This window comes from Anomaloglossus baeobatrachus, chromosome 6 (assembly GCF_048569485.1).
Source record: "Anomaloglossus baeobatrachus isolate aAnoBae1 chromosome 6, aAnoBae1.hap1, whole genome shotgun sequence".
Taxonomy (NCBI): domain Eukaryota; kingdom Metazoa; phylum Chordata; class Amphibia; order Anura; family Aromobatidae; genus Anomaloglossus; species Anomaloglossus baeobatrachus.
The window spans coordinates 561,424,017-561,437,317 of NC_134358.1; the positions used below are offsets into that span (position 1 = coordinate 561,424,017).

The following is a 13,301-nucleotide window of genomic DNA, read 5'->3' on the forward strand; positions in this document are numbered from 1 at the left end:
TCCCTAGGGTGGTATCCCACTTTCATATCAATCAGGATATCACCTCACCTTCTTTGTGTCCTCGTCCAGTCCATCAATTTCAGAAGGATTTGCATCTGTTGGTTCTGGTGAGAGCACTCAGGTTCTACTTCCCGCATGGCGCTCCTGCGCCACCCGGATGCACTCTTTGTCCTTGTCGCTGGTCGGCGTAAACAGTCGCAAGCTTCTGAATCCACCCTGGCTCGGGGGATCGAGGAACCAATTCTTGAAACCTACAGTTCTACTGGGCTTCTGGTTCTCTCAAGGCTGAAGGCCCATTCTACCAGAGCCGTGGGTGCATCCTGGGCATTACGGCACCAGGCTACGGCTCAGCAGGTGTGTCAGGCACCTACCTGATTGAGTCTGCATACTTTTACCAAGCATTTTCAGGTGCATACCTACGCTTCGGCAGACGCCAGCCTAGGTAGATAAGTTCTTCAGGCGGCGATTGCCCACCTGTAGGAAAGGGCTGTTTGACGGCCCTATCACGAGGTATTCTTTTACCCACCCAGGGACTGCTTTTGGACGTCCCAATTGTCTGGGTCTCCCAATTAGGAGCGAAAAAGAAGAAGGGAATTTTGTTTACTTACCGTAAATTCCTTTTCTTCTAGCTCCAATTGGGAGACCCAGCACCCGCCCTGTTTTCTCGGGGTTTTTCTGTTTTTTCGGGTACACATGTTGTTCATGTGGTATGGTTCAGTTCTCCGATGTTTCCTCGGATTGAATTGGTCTTTAAACCAGTTATTGGCTTTCCTCCTTCTTGCTTTGGCACTAAAACTGGTGAGCCAGTGATCCCACTGGGGGTGTATAGCCAGAAGGGGAGGGGCCTTACACTTTTAAGTGTAATACTTTGTGTGGCCTCCGGAGGCAATAGCTATACACCCAATTGTCTGGGTCTCCCAATTGGAGCTAGAAGAAAAGGAATTTACGGTAAGTAACAAAATTCCCTTCTTTCGGAAAATCCGCGGCTTTTCCGCGAGAAATCCGCGCATTTTCTGCAGCGTGGGCACATAGTAGCCTTAAGCATTGGTTGGCATGTTAACAGTGCACCCCAAAAAATGTGTGTGGGCGTAGAAAATTAATATTTCATCATTTTAGGTTTTGTGACAAATATGAAAAAAGTGTTTTCTCAAGCTAAGTTCATGGTTCACCCAGTTCTCTAATATACAGGGTGGTCCAAAAGTAGGTGGACAGTGTGTGTAATAGGGTTATGAAGGGGGAGATTTATCAAACATGGTGTAAAGTGAAACTGACTCAGTTGTCCTTAGCAACCAATCAGATTCCACTTTTCATTCTTCACATACTCTTTTGAAAATGAAAGGTGGAATCTGATTGGTTGCTAAGGGCAACTGCGTCAGTTTCACTTTACACCATGTTATAAATCTCCCCTTCATAACCCTATTACACACACTGTCCACCTGCTTTTGGACCACCCTGTATATATCGGGTTTATGACACAGTGGGGCTCAAAATGTTGATAATATATTTTATGATGAAATGCAACATTAAGAGATACAGTACATGGTCACATGTCAGCGCCTTGTCTTTCAGCAATACGCTCCTCTGCTGGCCGTGTTCAGCACTCAAGGCCAGTCCGAGCTCGTCCTGCTTCAGAAGGTTCAAGAATACTGTTATGACAACATCCACTTCATGAAGGCCTTCCAGAAGATCGTAGTCCTGTTCTATAAAGGTGAGAGATGAAGAAAATGGTGTAAGAAATGTAACTGTACTTAGTAGGTATAGCCTTCTGCACAGGGGCAGTATTATAGCAGTTATATTCTTGTATATACAGGCAGTATTATAGTAGTTATATTCTTGTACATAGGGGGCAGTATTATAGTAGTTATATTCTCGTACATAGGGGCAGTATTATAGTAGTTATATTCTTGTACATAGGAGCAGTATTATAGTAGTTATATTCTTGTACATAGGGGCAGTATTATAGTAGTTATATTCCTGTATATAGGGGCAGTATTATAGTAGTTATATTCTTGTACATAGGGGCAGTATTATAGTAGTTATATTCTTGTACATAGGGGCAGTATTATAGTAGTTATATTCTTGTACATAGGGGCAGTATTATAGTAGTTATATTCTTGTACATAGGAGCAGTATTATAGTTATATTCTTGTACATAGGAGCAGTATTATAGTAGTTATATTCTTGTACATAGGGGGCAGTATTATAGTAGTTATATTCTTGTACATAGGGGCAGTATTATAGTAGTTGTATTCTTGTACATAGGGGCAGTATTATAGTAGTTATATTCTTGTACATAGGAGCAGTATTATAGTTATATTCTTGTACATAGGAGCAGTATTATAGTAGTTATATTCTTGTATATAGGGGCAGTATTATAGTAGTTATATTCTTGTACATAGGAGCAGTATTATAGTAGTTATATTCTTGTACATAGGGAGCAGTATTATAGTAGTTATATTCTTGTATATAGGGGGCAGTATTGTATTAGTTATATTTCTGTACATAAGATTGGCATAGGTAGGAGTATGTTTGTTTGGATTTTCTCCATAACCCGCCCTGTTATTATCCTGAATAATAGCCTCTTTTCTCCTGCATTAGTGGTGAGAGCTGTGGTATGTCGGTATACAATGTGGTCTCAGCTGTAATATTCTGATACAATTTCTGCCGGATGATAATGGTTAAAACCTTGCAGAATGGAGCAGCTGCTAATTTCCTGATTGTCTATTAATGACGATATTCGCTTTTTATTTGCACATTTTTGTCCCAATCATAATAAAATCTGCTATTTTATGTTTTAAAGGGCCATTAAACTTTAAAAAAAAAATAAAAAAATCTAGCGCCATTCTCTGCTTGTTTTTGTTCTGTCTTTTTCCATTTTGTAATCTAATAACAAGAACAGTAGAACTTCTGTGTGTCTCTATTCTTTTCCCCTCTAGTGCTAATTATTGAGTGAATTGATGCATTGGGGGCAGAGTTCAGGCCTCTTATTAGCAACTAGGAGGAAACCTGCCCTTCTAGTTATTCTCTCCAGAGTAATATTGTCCAATATACCTTGCAGTTGTGTTTTTTCGATGTTCCGGGTCACACGGTGCGGTGTACTTACTTTATGTTGTGTTGGATTTCAGCGGACGTCCTGGGAGAAGAAGCCATTCTGAAGTGGTACAAGGAGGCGCACGTCGCCAAGGGGAAAAGCGTCTTTCTTGACCAGATGAAAAAGTTTGTGGAGTGGTTACAAAATGCAGAAGAAGGTAAAGCGAAATCCGCCACTAAAACGTATTGGGGTGGATTCCATGCACCACATGTATTGTGTGTGTTTTTACAGTTTGTTTTTTGTTCAAATAGTTTTTTTCACATTTTTTGATAAATATGGGGAAAATAAATAATAAATTTTAGGAGCTTGTTTTGGCTAGAAGGCAACTTTTGTGGCTTTAATGAGAAGGGGCGCAGCTTACATGCTAGAACATGCACCAAAATGCTGCAAACGTTTCTTACAAAAAGGTGGCAAAATAATTCATCCAACAGGTAGCGTTAAGTCCGCAGCCCTGATTCATTCAATCCTTCTGTCGTGACTGCGCTCGTCCCGCCCTTCTGTCGTGACTGCGCTCGTCCCGCCCTTCTGTCGTGACTGCGCTCGTCCCGCCCTTCTGTCGTGACTGCGCTCGTCCCGCCCTTCTGTCGTGACTGCGCTCGTCCCGCCCTTCTGTCGTGACTGCGCTCGTCCCGCCCTTCTGTCGTGATTGCGCTCGTCCCGCCCTTCTGTCGTGACTGCGCTCGTCCCGCCCTTCTGTCGTGACTGCGCTCGTCCCGCCCTTCTGTCGTGACTGCGCTCGTCCCGCCCTTCTGTCGTGACTGCGCTCGTCCCGCCCTTCTGTCGTGACTGCGCTCGTCCCGCCCTTCTGTCGTGACTGCGCTCGTCCCGCCCTTCTGTCGTGACTGCGTTTGTCCCTTCCTTATTTCTGTCGTGACTGCGTTTGTCCCTTCCTTATTTCGTTCGTTTTGTGTGTGTGTGTGTGTGTGTGTGTGTGTGTGTGTGTGTGTGTGTGTCCATTTTATTTATTTTTTTTTTTTTGTCTAGAAAGGCTAAATAACATAACACATACAGACAGTGCGTGGCAGGCAGACTGTTGAAGGGACCCATCAACCTGGAGCCTCTGTGCAGTTTCTAGAGACCACATGTAATGGAGCAGCAGATTGATTGATACATAGGTTTATGGAAAAATATTATCTCGAACTTTTGTGTGACATTGATTAAAATCCCTTCTCATTCTGGGTTTAGGAGTCAAGGGGGCGGTCCTAATCGGTAACTGCCAGCCTCAGAAAGAGATTGCTTTTGGTCACTGATTAGGACCACCCACTGGACTACGAAATCCAAAATAAGGAATTCAGTGAATGCGATACATAGTCTGTCAATGTGACCGGTTCCCTTTAAGCCGCACTTTGGGTAACTGTCGACCAATAGCGATTTTCTTGTGACTCCACCATATTTGCACAGATTACCCCGTGCCTCTGTATTTCAATGAGTAGGGGGGAAAGTGATTGTTTAGACTTCTTTAGCACCTGTTTTATCCTTTTTAGGAAAAAGGATTGGGCATGTTGTTATCCCGTATGTCTGATCCTCCGTTCTTCTCCTAATTTAGTCTATGTGCATATATATCCAGGGGTGGGATTCAGCCGGTTCTGTCCGGGGTGGGATTCAGCCGGTTGTTAAAATAGCAGCCGGTTCCCCGAACTGGCAAGAAACAGCTCTGGCGATCTGGTTCCCTGTATTCACTTGTGTTAGTGTCTTTAAGACACTAGCACAAATGAATCCCCGTTCCTCCGTATGTGCCGCACTTCCGGGTACAGTGCAGCCTGTCTGCTCCCTGACCCGACGTGCTGACGCTGCAGAGGTCATGCCAGTGTGAAGAGGTAGCTCCTCCTCCTGCCGTCTGTCAGCGGCAGTGTGCCTGCAGAGAGCCACAGAGGACAGAAGACACAGGAGAGGCCGTCGGTGCTTGGAGCAGGTAAGCGCTCAGTGAGCTGAAGATGCAGGGAGAGGAGCCGCATAAGAGGGCAGCTATATGAGGAAAGGGGCCGCATAAGAGGGCAGCTATATGGGGTGAGGGGCCGCAAAAGATGGCAGCTATATGGGGTGAGGGGCCGCAAAAGATGGCAGCTATATGGGGTGAGGGGCTGCAAAAGATGGCAGCTATATGGGGTGAGGGGCTGCAAAAGATGGCAGCTATATGGGGTGAGGGGCTGCAAAAGATGGCAGCTATATGGGGTAGGGGCTGCAAAAGATGGCAGCTATATGGGGTGAGGGGCTGCAAAAGATGGCAGCTATATGGGGAGAGGAGGCTGCATAGATGGGAGCTATATGGGGAGAGGAGGCCACATAAGATGGGAACTATATGGGGAGAGGAGGCTGCATAGATGGGAACTATATGGGGAGAGGAGGCTGCATAGATGGGAGCTTTATGGGGAGAGGAGGCCGCATAGATGGGAACTATATGGGGAGAGGGGGCTGCATAGATTGGAGCTATATGGGGAGAGGAGGCCACATAAGATGGGAACTATATGGGGAGTAGAGGAGGCCACATAAGATGGGAACTATATGGGGAGAGGAGGCTGCATAGATGGGAACTATATGGGGAGAGGAGGCTGCATAGATGGGAGCTTTATGGGGAGAGGAGGCCGCATAGATGGGAGCTATATGGGCAGAGGAGGCCACATAAGATGGGAACTATATGGGGAGAGGAGGCTGCATAGATTGGAGCTATATGGGGAGAGGAGGCTGCATAGATGGGAGCTTTATGGGGGAGAGGAGGCCGCATAGATGGGAACTATATGGGGAGAGGAGGCTGCATAGATTGGAGCTATATGGGGAGAGGAGGCCGCATAGATGGGAGCTTTATGGGGGAGAGGAGGCCGCATAGATGGGAACTATATGGGGAGAGGAGGCCGCATAGATGGGAGCTATATGGGGAGAGGAGGCCACATAAGATGGGAACTATATGGGGAGAGGAGGCTGCATAGATGGGAACTATATGGGCAGAGGAGGCCACATAAGATGGGAACTATATGGGGAGAGGAGGCTGCATAGATTGGAGCTATATGGGGAGAGGAGGCCGCATAGATGGGAGCTTTATGGGGGAGAGGAGGCCGTATAGATGGGAACTATATGGGGAGAGGAGGCCGCATAGATGGGAGCTATATGGGGAGAGGAGGCCACATAAGATGGGAACTATATGGGGAGAGGAGGCTGCATAGATGGGAACTATATGGGGAGAGGAGGCTGCATAGATTGGAGCTATATGGGGAGAGGAGGCCGCATAGATGGGAACTATATGGGGAGAGGAGGCCGCATAGATGGGAGCTATATGGGGAAAGGAGCGCATGGGATAAGATCTGCTGGGGAAAGAAGCCATAATGGGATGGGATTTGTAGGGGAAAAGGAGCCACATGGGAAGGGATATGTAGGGGGAAAGGGGCCGTTATGGGATGGAATCTGCAGGGGAAAGGGGCCATTATGGGATGGGGTCTGCAGGGGAAAGGAGCCATTATGGGATGGGGTCTGCAGGGGAAAGGAGCCATTATGGGATGGGGTCTGCAGGGGAAAGGGGCCATTATGGGATGGGATCTGCAGGGGAAAAGAGCCACATGGGATGGGATCTGTATGGGGGAAGGTCGTCCGTTCCAATGTTAGCAGGGCTCATTTACTAATTTTTTTAAAAAATTGTAGAAAAAATGTTTATTACAATAAGACTGACAGTGACTGGAGCAACTTGTACTGGACAGGAGAGTGACGGTAGAGGAGGGGAAGGAGGGGAAAGAGATTATACTTGAAATTACTTGTATTTTTTTGGTTGAGGAAAGTGCGTGTAAATGGGTGTGGTTATAGAATGGGTGTGGTTTTCAACTGGGCGGGGTTTACGAAAACCTGTTGTTAAAAATGTGAATCCCACCCCTGTATATATCCCATAAACATGAGAAATTAGTAGGATTTAAAATCTTTAATTACCAGTGTGCTGCCACCTAGTGGCCATCAATGATTTCTGTTTATTTGGAGTTTTTTTTTTATAACAAGTTATAAACTCACTTAGGATCTGCAGCTGCATCCCCCTCCTCCCCTTACAGCTCCTGTACCACTTTACTAAATGTGTCCCTCAGTATCTATTATGTTCTCTGTCTTCTAGAATCGGAGTCCGAAGGAGAAGAGAACTGAGCAGCGGCGGCCCGGTCTGTAGACGAGCGGCATCAATGTCGCCTTTCCCCGGAGTCTACGAGCTACAAGTCGTCCGTGTTATCTAGGAGAACCGGTTTAGAATTGGTGCACTCAGGCAATTAGATCCTGCATCTGGACGTCTACCTCTGGTCAGTCTTGTGATCTTAGGCCAAGCCATCCTCCCGGGAGCCATGCTCGGAGGGCGCCGCGCCTCCATGGACTCCTCCTCCTTGTTACTTCCTCCAAGCACCGAATGAACAGCACAGTCCCGACTCGTGTCCAGGTCTCTAGTGTGTGCTCGTAGCTCAGTATCGGCTTGTGGATGTCATATAAGATTAACCCTTTTTTTTTTCCTGTTTTGAATAAAGGCTTTTTATCTTAAGGGTGCTGTCTGTGACACCATATTCCTCCATTCTTCACTTCTCCTTCCTCTGGACGGAGACCCTCTTAAAGTGGTTCAACTACCGCAAAAAACATTGCAGGAAGATTTTATAAGTGGGAACGAAAAGTGGCGCTTAGAGCGGGTCATGCCAAATATTTCCAAGTGCCCCACCTACTTATATAGGACACACTTAACCCAAATAGGAAACGTTACCACCTTCACTGCACCCCAAACTAAATACACCCCATAAATAGATATCAACTCCCATCTGAGACCCCCTGGACAGACCATAATTATACATTATTGGCTACTTCTGGAAGCCCCATACACCATAAATCCAGCAGAGACCGAGAATGCGCTCTTCCCATGTCCTTCTAGTTCCAGAGCCCACTGTTGGGATCATTGGGTGTCCCAATAGTCAAACCCCCGGCGAGCAACACGTTATCGCCTAGCCTCTGGATATGGAATAACCTGTGTTCAGTGGTCGTGAGACGGGAGCCCCCCCTGTGTACAGCGGTCTCGAGCCGGGAGCACCCTGAGTTCAGCGCACGACCATGTGCCAGTATTGCAGTACCACACATCACTCCTCTGAGTGCTGCAGCCAATCACGTGGCTCATAAGTGTAATTCTCATTAGTTGAATATAACCTATGAATTGTGGCTCAACAGTAAAATTTGAAAAATTATCTAATGACCATGTATTTAATAAAAATGATTGAAAATAATTTGTCCAAAAGAAGATGGTAAACTAAGGGTACCATCACACTTTAGCGACGCTCCAGCGATCCCACCAGCAATCTGACCTGGTCAGGATCGCTGGTGTGTCGCTACATGGTCGCTGGTGAGCTGTCAATCAGGCAGATCTCACCAGTGACTAGTGACCAGCCCCCAGCCACCAGTGACGCGTGGAAGCGATTTGACCAACCAAGCGCTTGGTTACCCGATATTTACCTTGGTTACCAGCGCACACCGCTTAGCGCTGGCTCCCTGCACTCCTAGCCAGAGTACACATCGGGTTAATAAGCAAACCGCTTTGCTTATTTACCCGATGTGTACTCCGGCTACTTGTGCAGGGAGCAGGGAGCCGGCACTGACAGCCTGAGAGTGGAGGATGCTAGTAACAAAGGTAAATATTGGGTAACCAAGCAAAGGGCTTCGCTTGGTTACCCGATATTTACCTTGGTTACAGCTTACCGCAGGCTGCCAGATGCCTGCTCCCTGCACATTCAGATTGCTGCTCTCTCGCTGTCAAACACAGCGATGTGTACTTCGCAGCGGGAGAGCAACATCCATAAAACGAACCAGGGCTGTGTGTAACGAGCAGCGATCTCACAGCGGGGGCCAGATCGCTGCTCAGTGTCACACACAGCGAGATCGCTAATGAGGTCACTGTTGCGTCACAAAAACCGTGACTCGGCAGCGATCTCGCTAGCGATCTCGCTATGTGAGAAGTACCCCTAAGGCAGAGGTTCCCAACTCCAGTCCTCAAGGCACACCAACAGTGCATGTTTTCAGGATTTCCTTAGTATTGCACAGGTGATAATTTAATCACCTGCAAAGGTGCTGAATCCAACACCCATGCAATGCTAAAGAAATCCTGAAAACATGCACTGTTGGTGTGCCTTGAGGACTGGAGTTGGGAACCTCTGCCCTAAGGTGAGTCCTGTAATCAGTCAGTGTGTATTTACAGAGTGAAAAGTAGTCACTGTGCTGTTTGGTATCATGGTGTGTACAACTAATGAAAATGTCTTTGATAAAAATGATTGAAAATAATTTGGCCATAATGAGATGGTATACTAAGGTGAGTCTGTAATTAGAATCACAGGCGTCTACAGACATGTAATCAGTCAGTGTGTATTTACAGGGTGAAAAGTAGTCACTGTGCTGTTTGGTATCATAGTGTGTACTGGACTGAACATGGAGCAAAGAAAGCCCAGGAGAGAATTGACTCCAGAGATTGGATAGAAAATCATAGAAAAACATGTTGTATGGGTATAAGACCACCCCCAAATAGCTTGATGTTCCTGTGTTTTGTTTATCGAAAGCCAGAAGTCGTGCTCGATATCTAAGTGCGACAGAAAAAGTGCACTAGGATGCTGGTCTATTACCAACAGGAGAAAGGCGCCTAAACCATTCCCCAAGCCAGAAGGTCACCGCGAGGGTCAGGGACTAGTATCCTCCCCTTGCCGAAGCCAAGGAAAGGCCCAACCTTGTTCCTAGTATCTCCGCAGGCTGCCACCACACGCGAGAACAAGGAGCTGTCGGCTGTCAGTTCCCCTCTCTTTTTTGAGAGGGGAGCCAAGGTTCAGGGAAGGTGGCGGAACCTACAGGCCACACCTCATACGTGAATTGGATCAGTCTACTAGGACGGCCGGTGCCACAAAACAACCTTTACGAAAGATCCAACACAAGGCAGAGAAGCTGCAGAGGGGAAAACTGGTGAAAAATGCAAAATGCAGGTCATATAATAGCTAGAAATAATGGGATTCCTCTTCTGCACACAACAGCTTATTTTGAAGTCTCCAAAAATGATGGGTACGATCAAAGGACATTTCGGGAACTACAAACATTTTTGCAAATTCCACTTAGAACAGACAATATTATACCAAAAAAACACCCGAAACATGAAAACGAGGCCCACACCCTGCACCGCCAGCAAAATGTGATAGCGATGGCTCAGAATGCAGAAAAACAAAATATGCAGAGTCCTTCAGACAATTGGAGCTGTGTCCTGAAGGGTTAAACTTGACAAGTCCCTGTATTATAGGAGACCATTTAATTATCCGTTCCCTAATATAAGCAGAACATATGCTGGCGCCAATATACAGTAGTGCCATACCGTGGCACTATAGCGGAATGTCCGGAATGACATTTTTAGGCTGGACGTCTCTGCAGTTCTCTGTGTGCTCCATCACATGAGCTTCTGGGTAGAATAATTCTGCTGGGAACATCAGGTAAGAAAGTGAAGACAATATCCAAAATTTAAGGCCATCTTGTTAGATTTTGGAAGCCACCAAACCAGTGTCAGTTTCATATAGGAACAGGGGGGATGTAAGTGTACCGCCCCCGTGCCAGCAGCCGGGCTTCTCTGATCCGGATCCGCAGTGTGGCTCGATGGATCTTCCTGACCCGGGAGTCGTGCGGACACTTTGAATAAAAGGGGACGTATTTGTACGGGATTTACCGTAATCACTCTGTGACGCCACCCACGGTGTGTGGTGAGATGTGGCACCAGCACTGATGTTATGGGGTACCCGGGGGCGATGGGATGGCAGCTGGATATTAACCGCTCCGGGGGTAGGGATGGATGCCCCAGGGCCGTGTCTCTGTGCTGAGGATGGTGATTGCAGGGGCCGGCGTGCCTGGTCAGACCGGGGGATAATGGTGTACTCACAGTCAATGAATCACACAAGTCCAATCGGTAAACCAAGGTGTCGTTGGTCGGCCGCCGCGGCCGGGTGTATTCTGGTCCCTCACCCGGGGTCATGGTCTGTGTCACTTTCCTCTGCACTGTTTTGGTGTTTGTGGACTTCCCGGTATGGAACACTGGAGTCCGCTCCCGGTACTTTTATTGGGAGCCTTGCCCGCTGACGCTGGCCCTTGGGATCTACCGGGCCCTGGCGGATGCCCTATCCCCCGCGATTGGCTGTTGTTTGCTTTTGGGACTTTGGTTGGGACAGGACCTATAATCCTGCCCTCAATTTGTTAATTAGCGAGGCCATTGGTTCCGGTCCTGGATTCAGGGTCGAGGTACCCCCTATGTGCACGGTTTCCGGGTCGGTTCTCTGGTATCTGTACCGGCGGGCTCCTACCCTGTCCCGGTCCACCTCGGATCTCCGGCTGCCGTCTTACCATCTCCTGTCAGACACGGACCACTGTCTGCCATCTAGCCAGCACGCTGGGGCTCCAACCCCGACGCCTTTGATCTCTGACTTGGCTCTAGAGCGTCACTTTCTCCTCTACTCCTGCTCCACTCCACTCGACTCAGAACTCAAAAACTACACTCTACTAAACTGACTGTTTTCCCGCCCCGGGTTCTCCAGACCCCTGGGTGGGCATTCTCCATCCGCCTGGTCCCGCCCACTGTTGAGCCTGTCCTTCCCTGGGGGGGGGGGGTCTAGGGTTTTAGTTTGCATGATGTAACCTGGTGAGGGATGGTGTTATGCGGGGGCCTATTCTATGTGTGACCACATGGCGGTGCCAGGGCGCCCTATAAGCCTATCTGCCGGCTGTCAGTGAATATGTGCATTCTGCAATCTTTCCATCCTCACCTAATGCTACTAACAACTGAGTTTTTGTTAGAATTGTATCCATTGTAGAGTCCTTCACTCCAGACTCCTCTGTCTTACCTAGGTTTATACATAGTTTGTTACAAATCAAGATTTATGGTGCTAATGTGTTACTCTCCAGTCCAAAGTCTCCGCAGAGAGCTTCACTGTTTTGAATGTTACATGCGGTCACAGACACTCAGCCAGCTACCATCTATAGACCTCATCATCACCATCGGACAGCAGATTATAGTTTCCATATAAAGCTGATTTTCTGCAAATTTACCAGAGAAACAACATATGGACTGTTATGGGGCTGGAGGTAGGAAGGTCCACAATGTTGAACCTATTATGATACTGCCTTGAAGGCTACTTGCATCTGCCACAAGGGGGAGCTAATTTCATGTAAATGTATACAACCTTCATTGAATTTAACACAAGCTATATAAACCTGTATGTAGTGAGCTCCCTCTAGTGGTGGCTGTATAAACCTGTATGTAGTGCGCTCCCTCTAGGGGTGGCTGTATAAATCTGTATGTAGTGAGCTCCCTCTAGTGGTGGCTGTATAAATCTATATGTAGTGAGCTCCTCTAGTGGTGGCTGTATAAATCTGTATATAGTGAGCGCCCTCTAGTGGTGACTGTATAAATCTGTATGTAGTGAGCTCCCTTTAGTGGTGGCTGTATAAATCTATATGTAGTGAGCTCCTCTAGTGGTGGCTGTATAAATCTGTATGTAGTGAGCTCCTCCTAGTGTTGGCTGTATAAATCTGTATGTAGTGAGCTCCCTCTAGTGGTGGCTGTATAAATCTGTATGTAGTGAGCTCCCTCTAGTGGTGGCTGTGTAAATCTATATGTAGTGAGCTCCCCCTAGTGGTGGCTGTATAAATCTGCATGTAGTGAGCTCCCCCTAGTGGTGTCTGTATAATATGTATGTATTGAGCTCCCCCTAGTGGTGTCTGTATAAATCTGTATGTAGTGAGCTCCTCTAGTGGTGGCTGTATAAATCTGTATGTAGTAAGCTCCCTCTAGTGGTGGCTGTATAAATCTGTATGTAGTGAGCTCCTCTAGTGGTGACTGTATAAATCTGTATGTAGTGAGCTCCTCTAGTGGTGGCTGTATAAATCTGTATGTAGTGAGCTCCCCCTAGTGGTGATTGTATAAATCTGTATGTAGTGAGCTCCCTCTAGTGGTGGCTGTATAAATCTGTATGAAGTGAGCTCCCTCTAATGGTGGCTGTATAATATGTATGTATTGAGCTCCCCCTAGTGGTGGCTGTATAAACCTGTATGTAGTGAGCTCCCTCTAGTGGTGACTGTATAAATCTGTATGTAGTGAGCTCCCTCTAGTGGTGGCTGTATAAACCTGTATGTAGTGAGCTCCCTCGAGTGGTGGCTGTATAAACCTGTATGTAGTGAGCTTCCTCTAGTGGAGGCTGTATAAATCTGT

General features: G+C 47.1%; 1 protein-coding gene across 1 annotated transcript in view; it reads left to right on the top strand.

Annotated features, from left to right (window-relative positions):
• BZW2 (basic leucine zipper and W2 domains 2) overlaps positions 1-7,586 on the top strand; it is a 45,075-nt gene extending 37,489 nt beyond the window's left edge. Inside the window, exons 10-12 of the mRNA XM_075315728.1 lie at positions 1,570-1,708; positions 3,126-3,248; positions 7,176-7,586. Of these exons, the coding sequence (XP_075171843.1) occupies positions 1,570-1,708; positions 3,126-3,248; positions 7,176-7,204 (291 nt within the window). The 3' untranslated portion in view covers positions 7,205-7,586. The remainder of the gene's footprint in view (positions 1-1,569; positions 1,709-3,125; positions 3,249-7,175) is intronic.
• Positions 7,587-13,301: the final 5,715 nt, after the last annotated feature.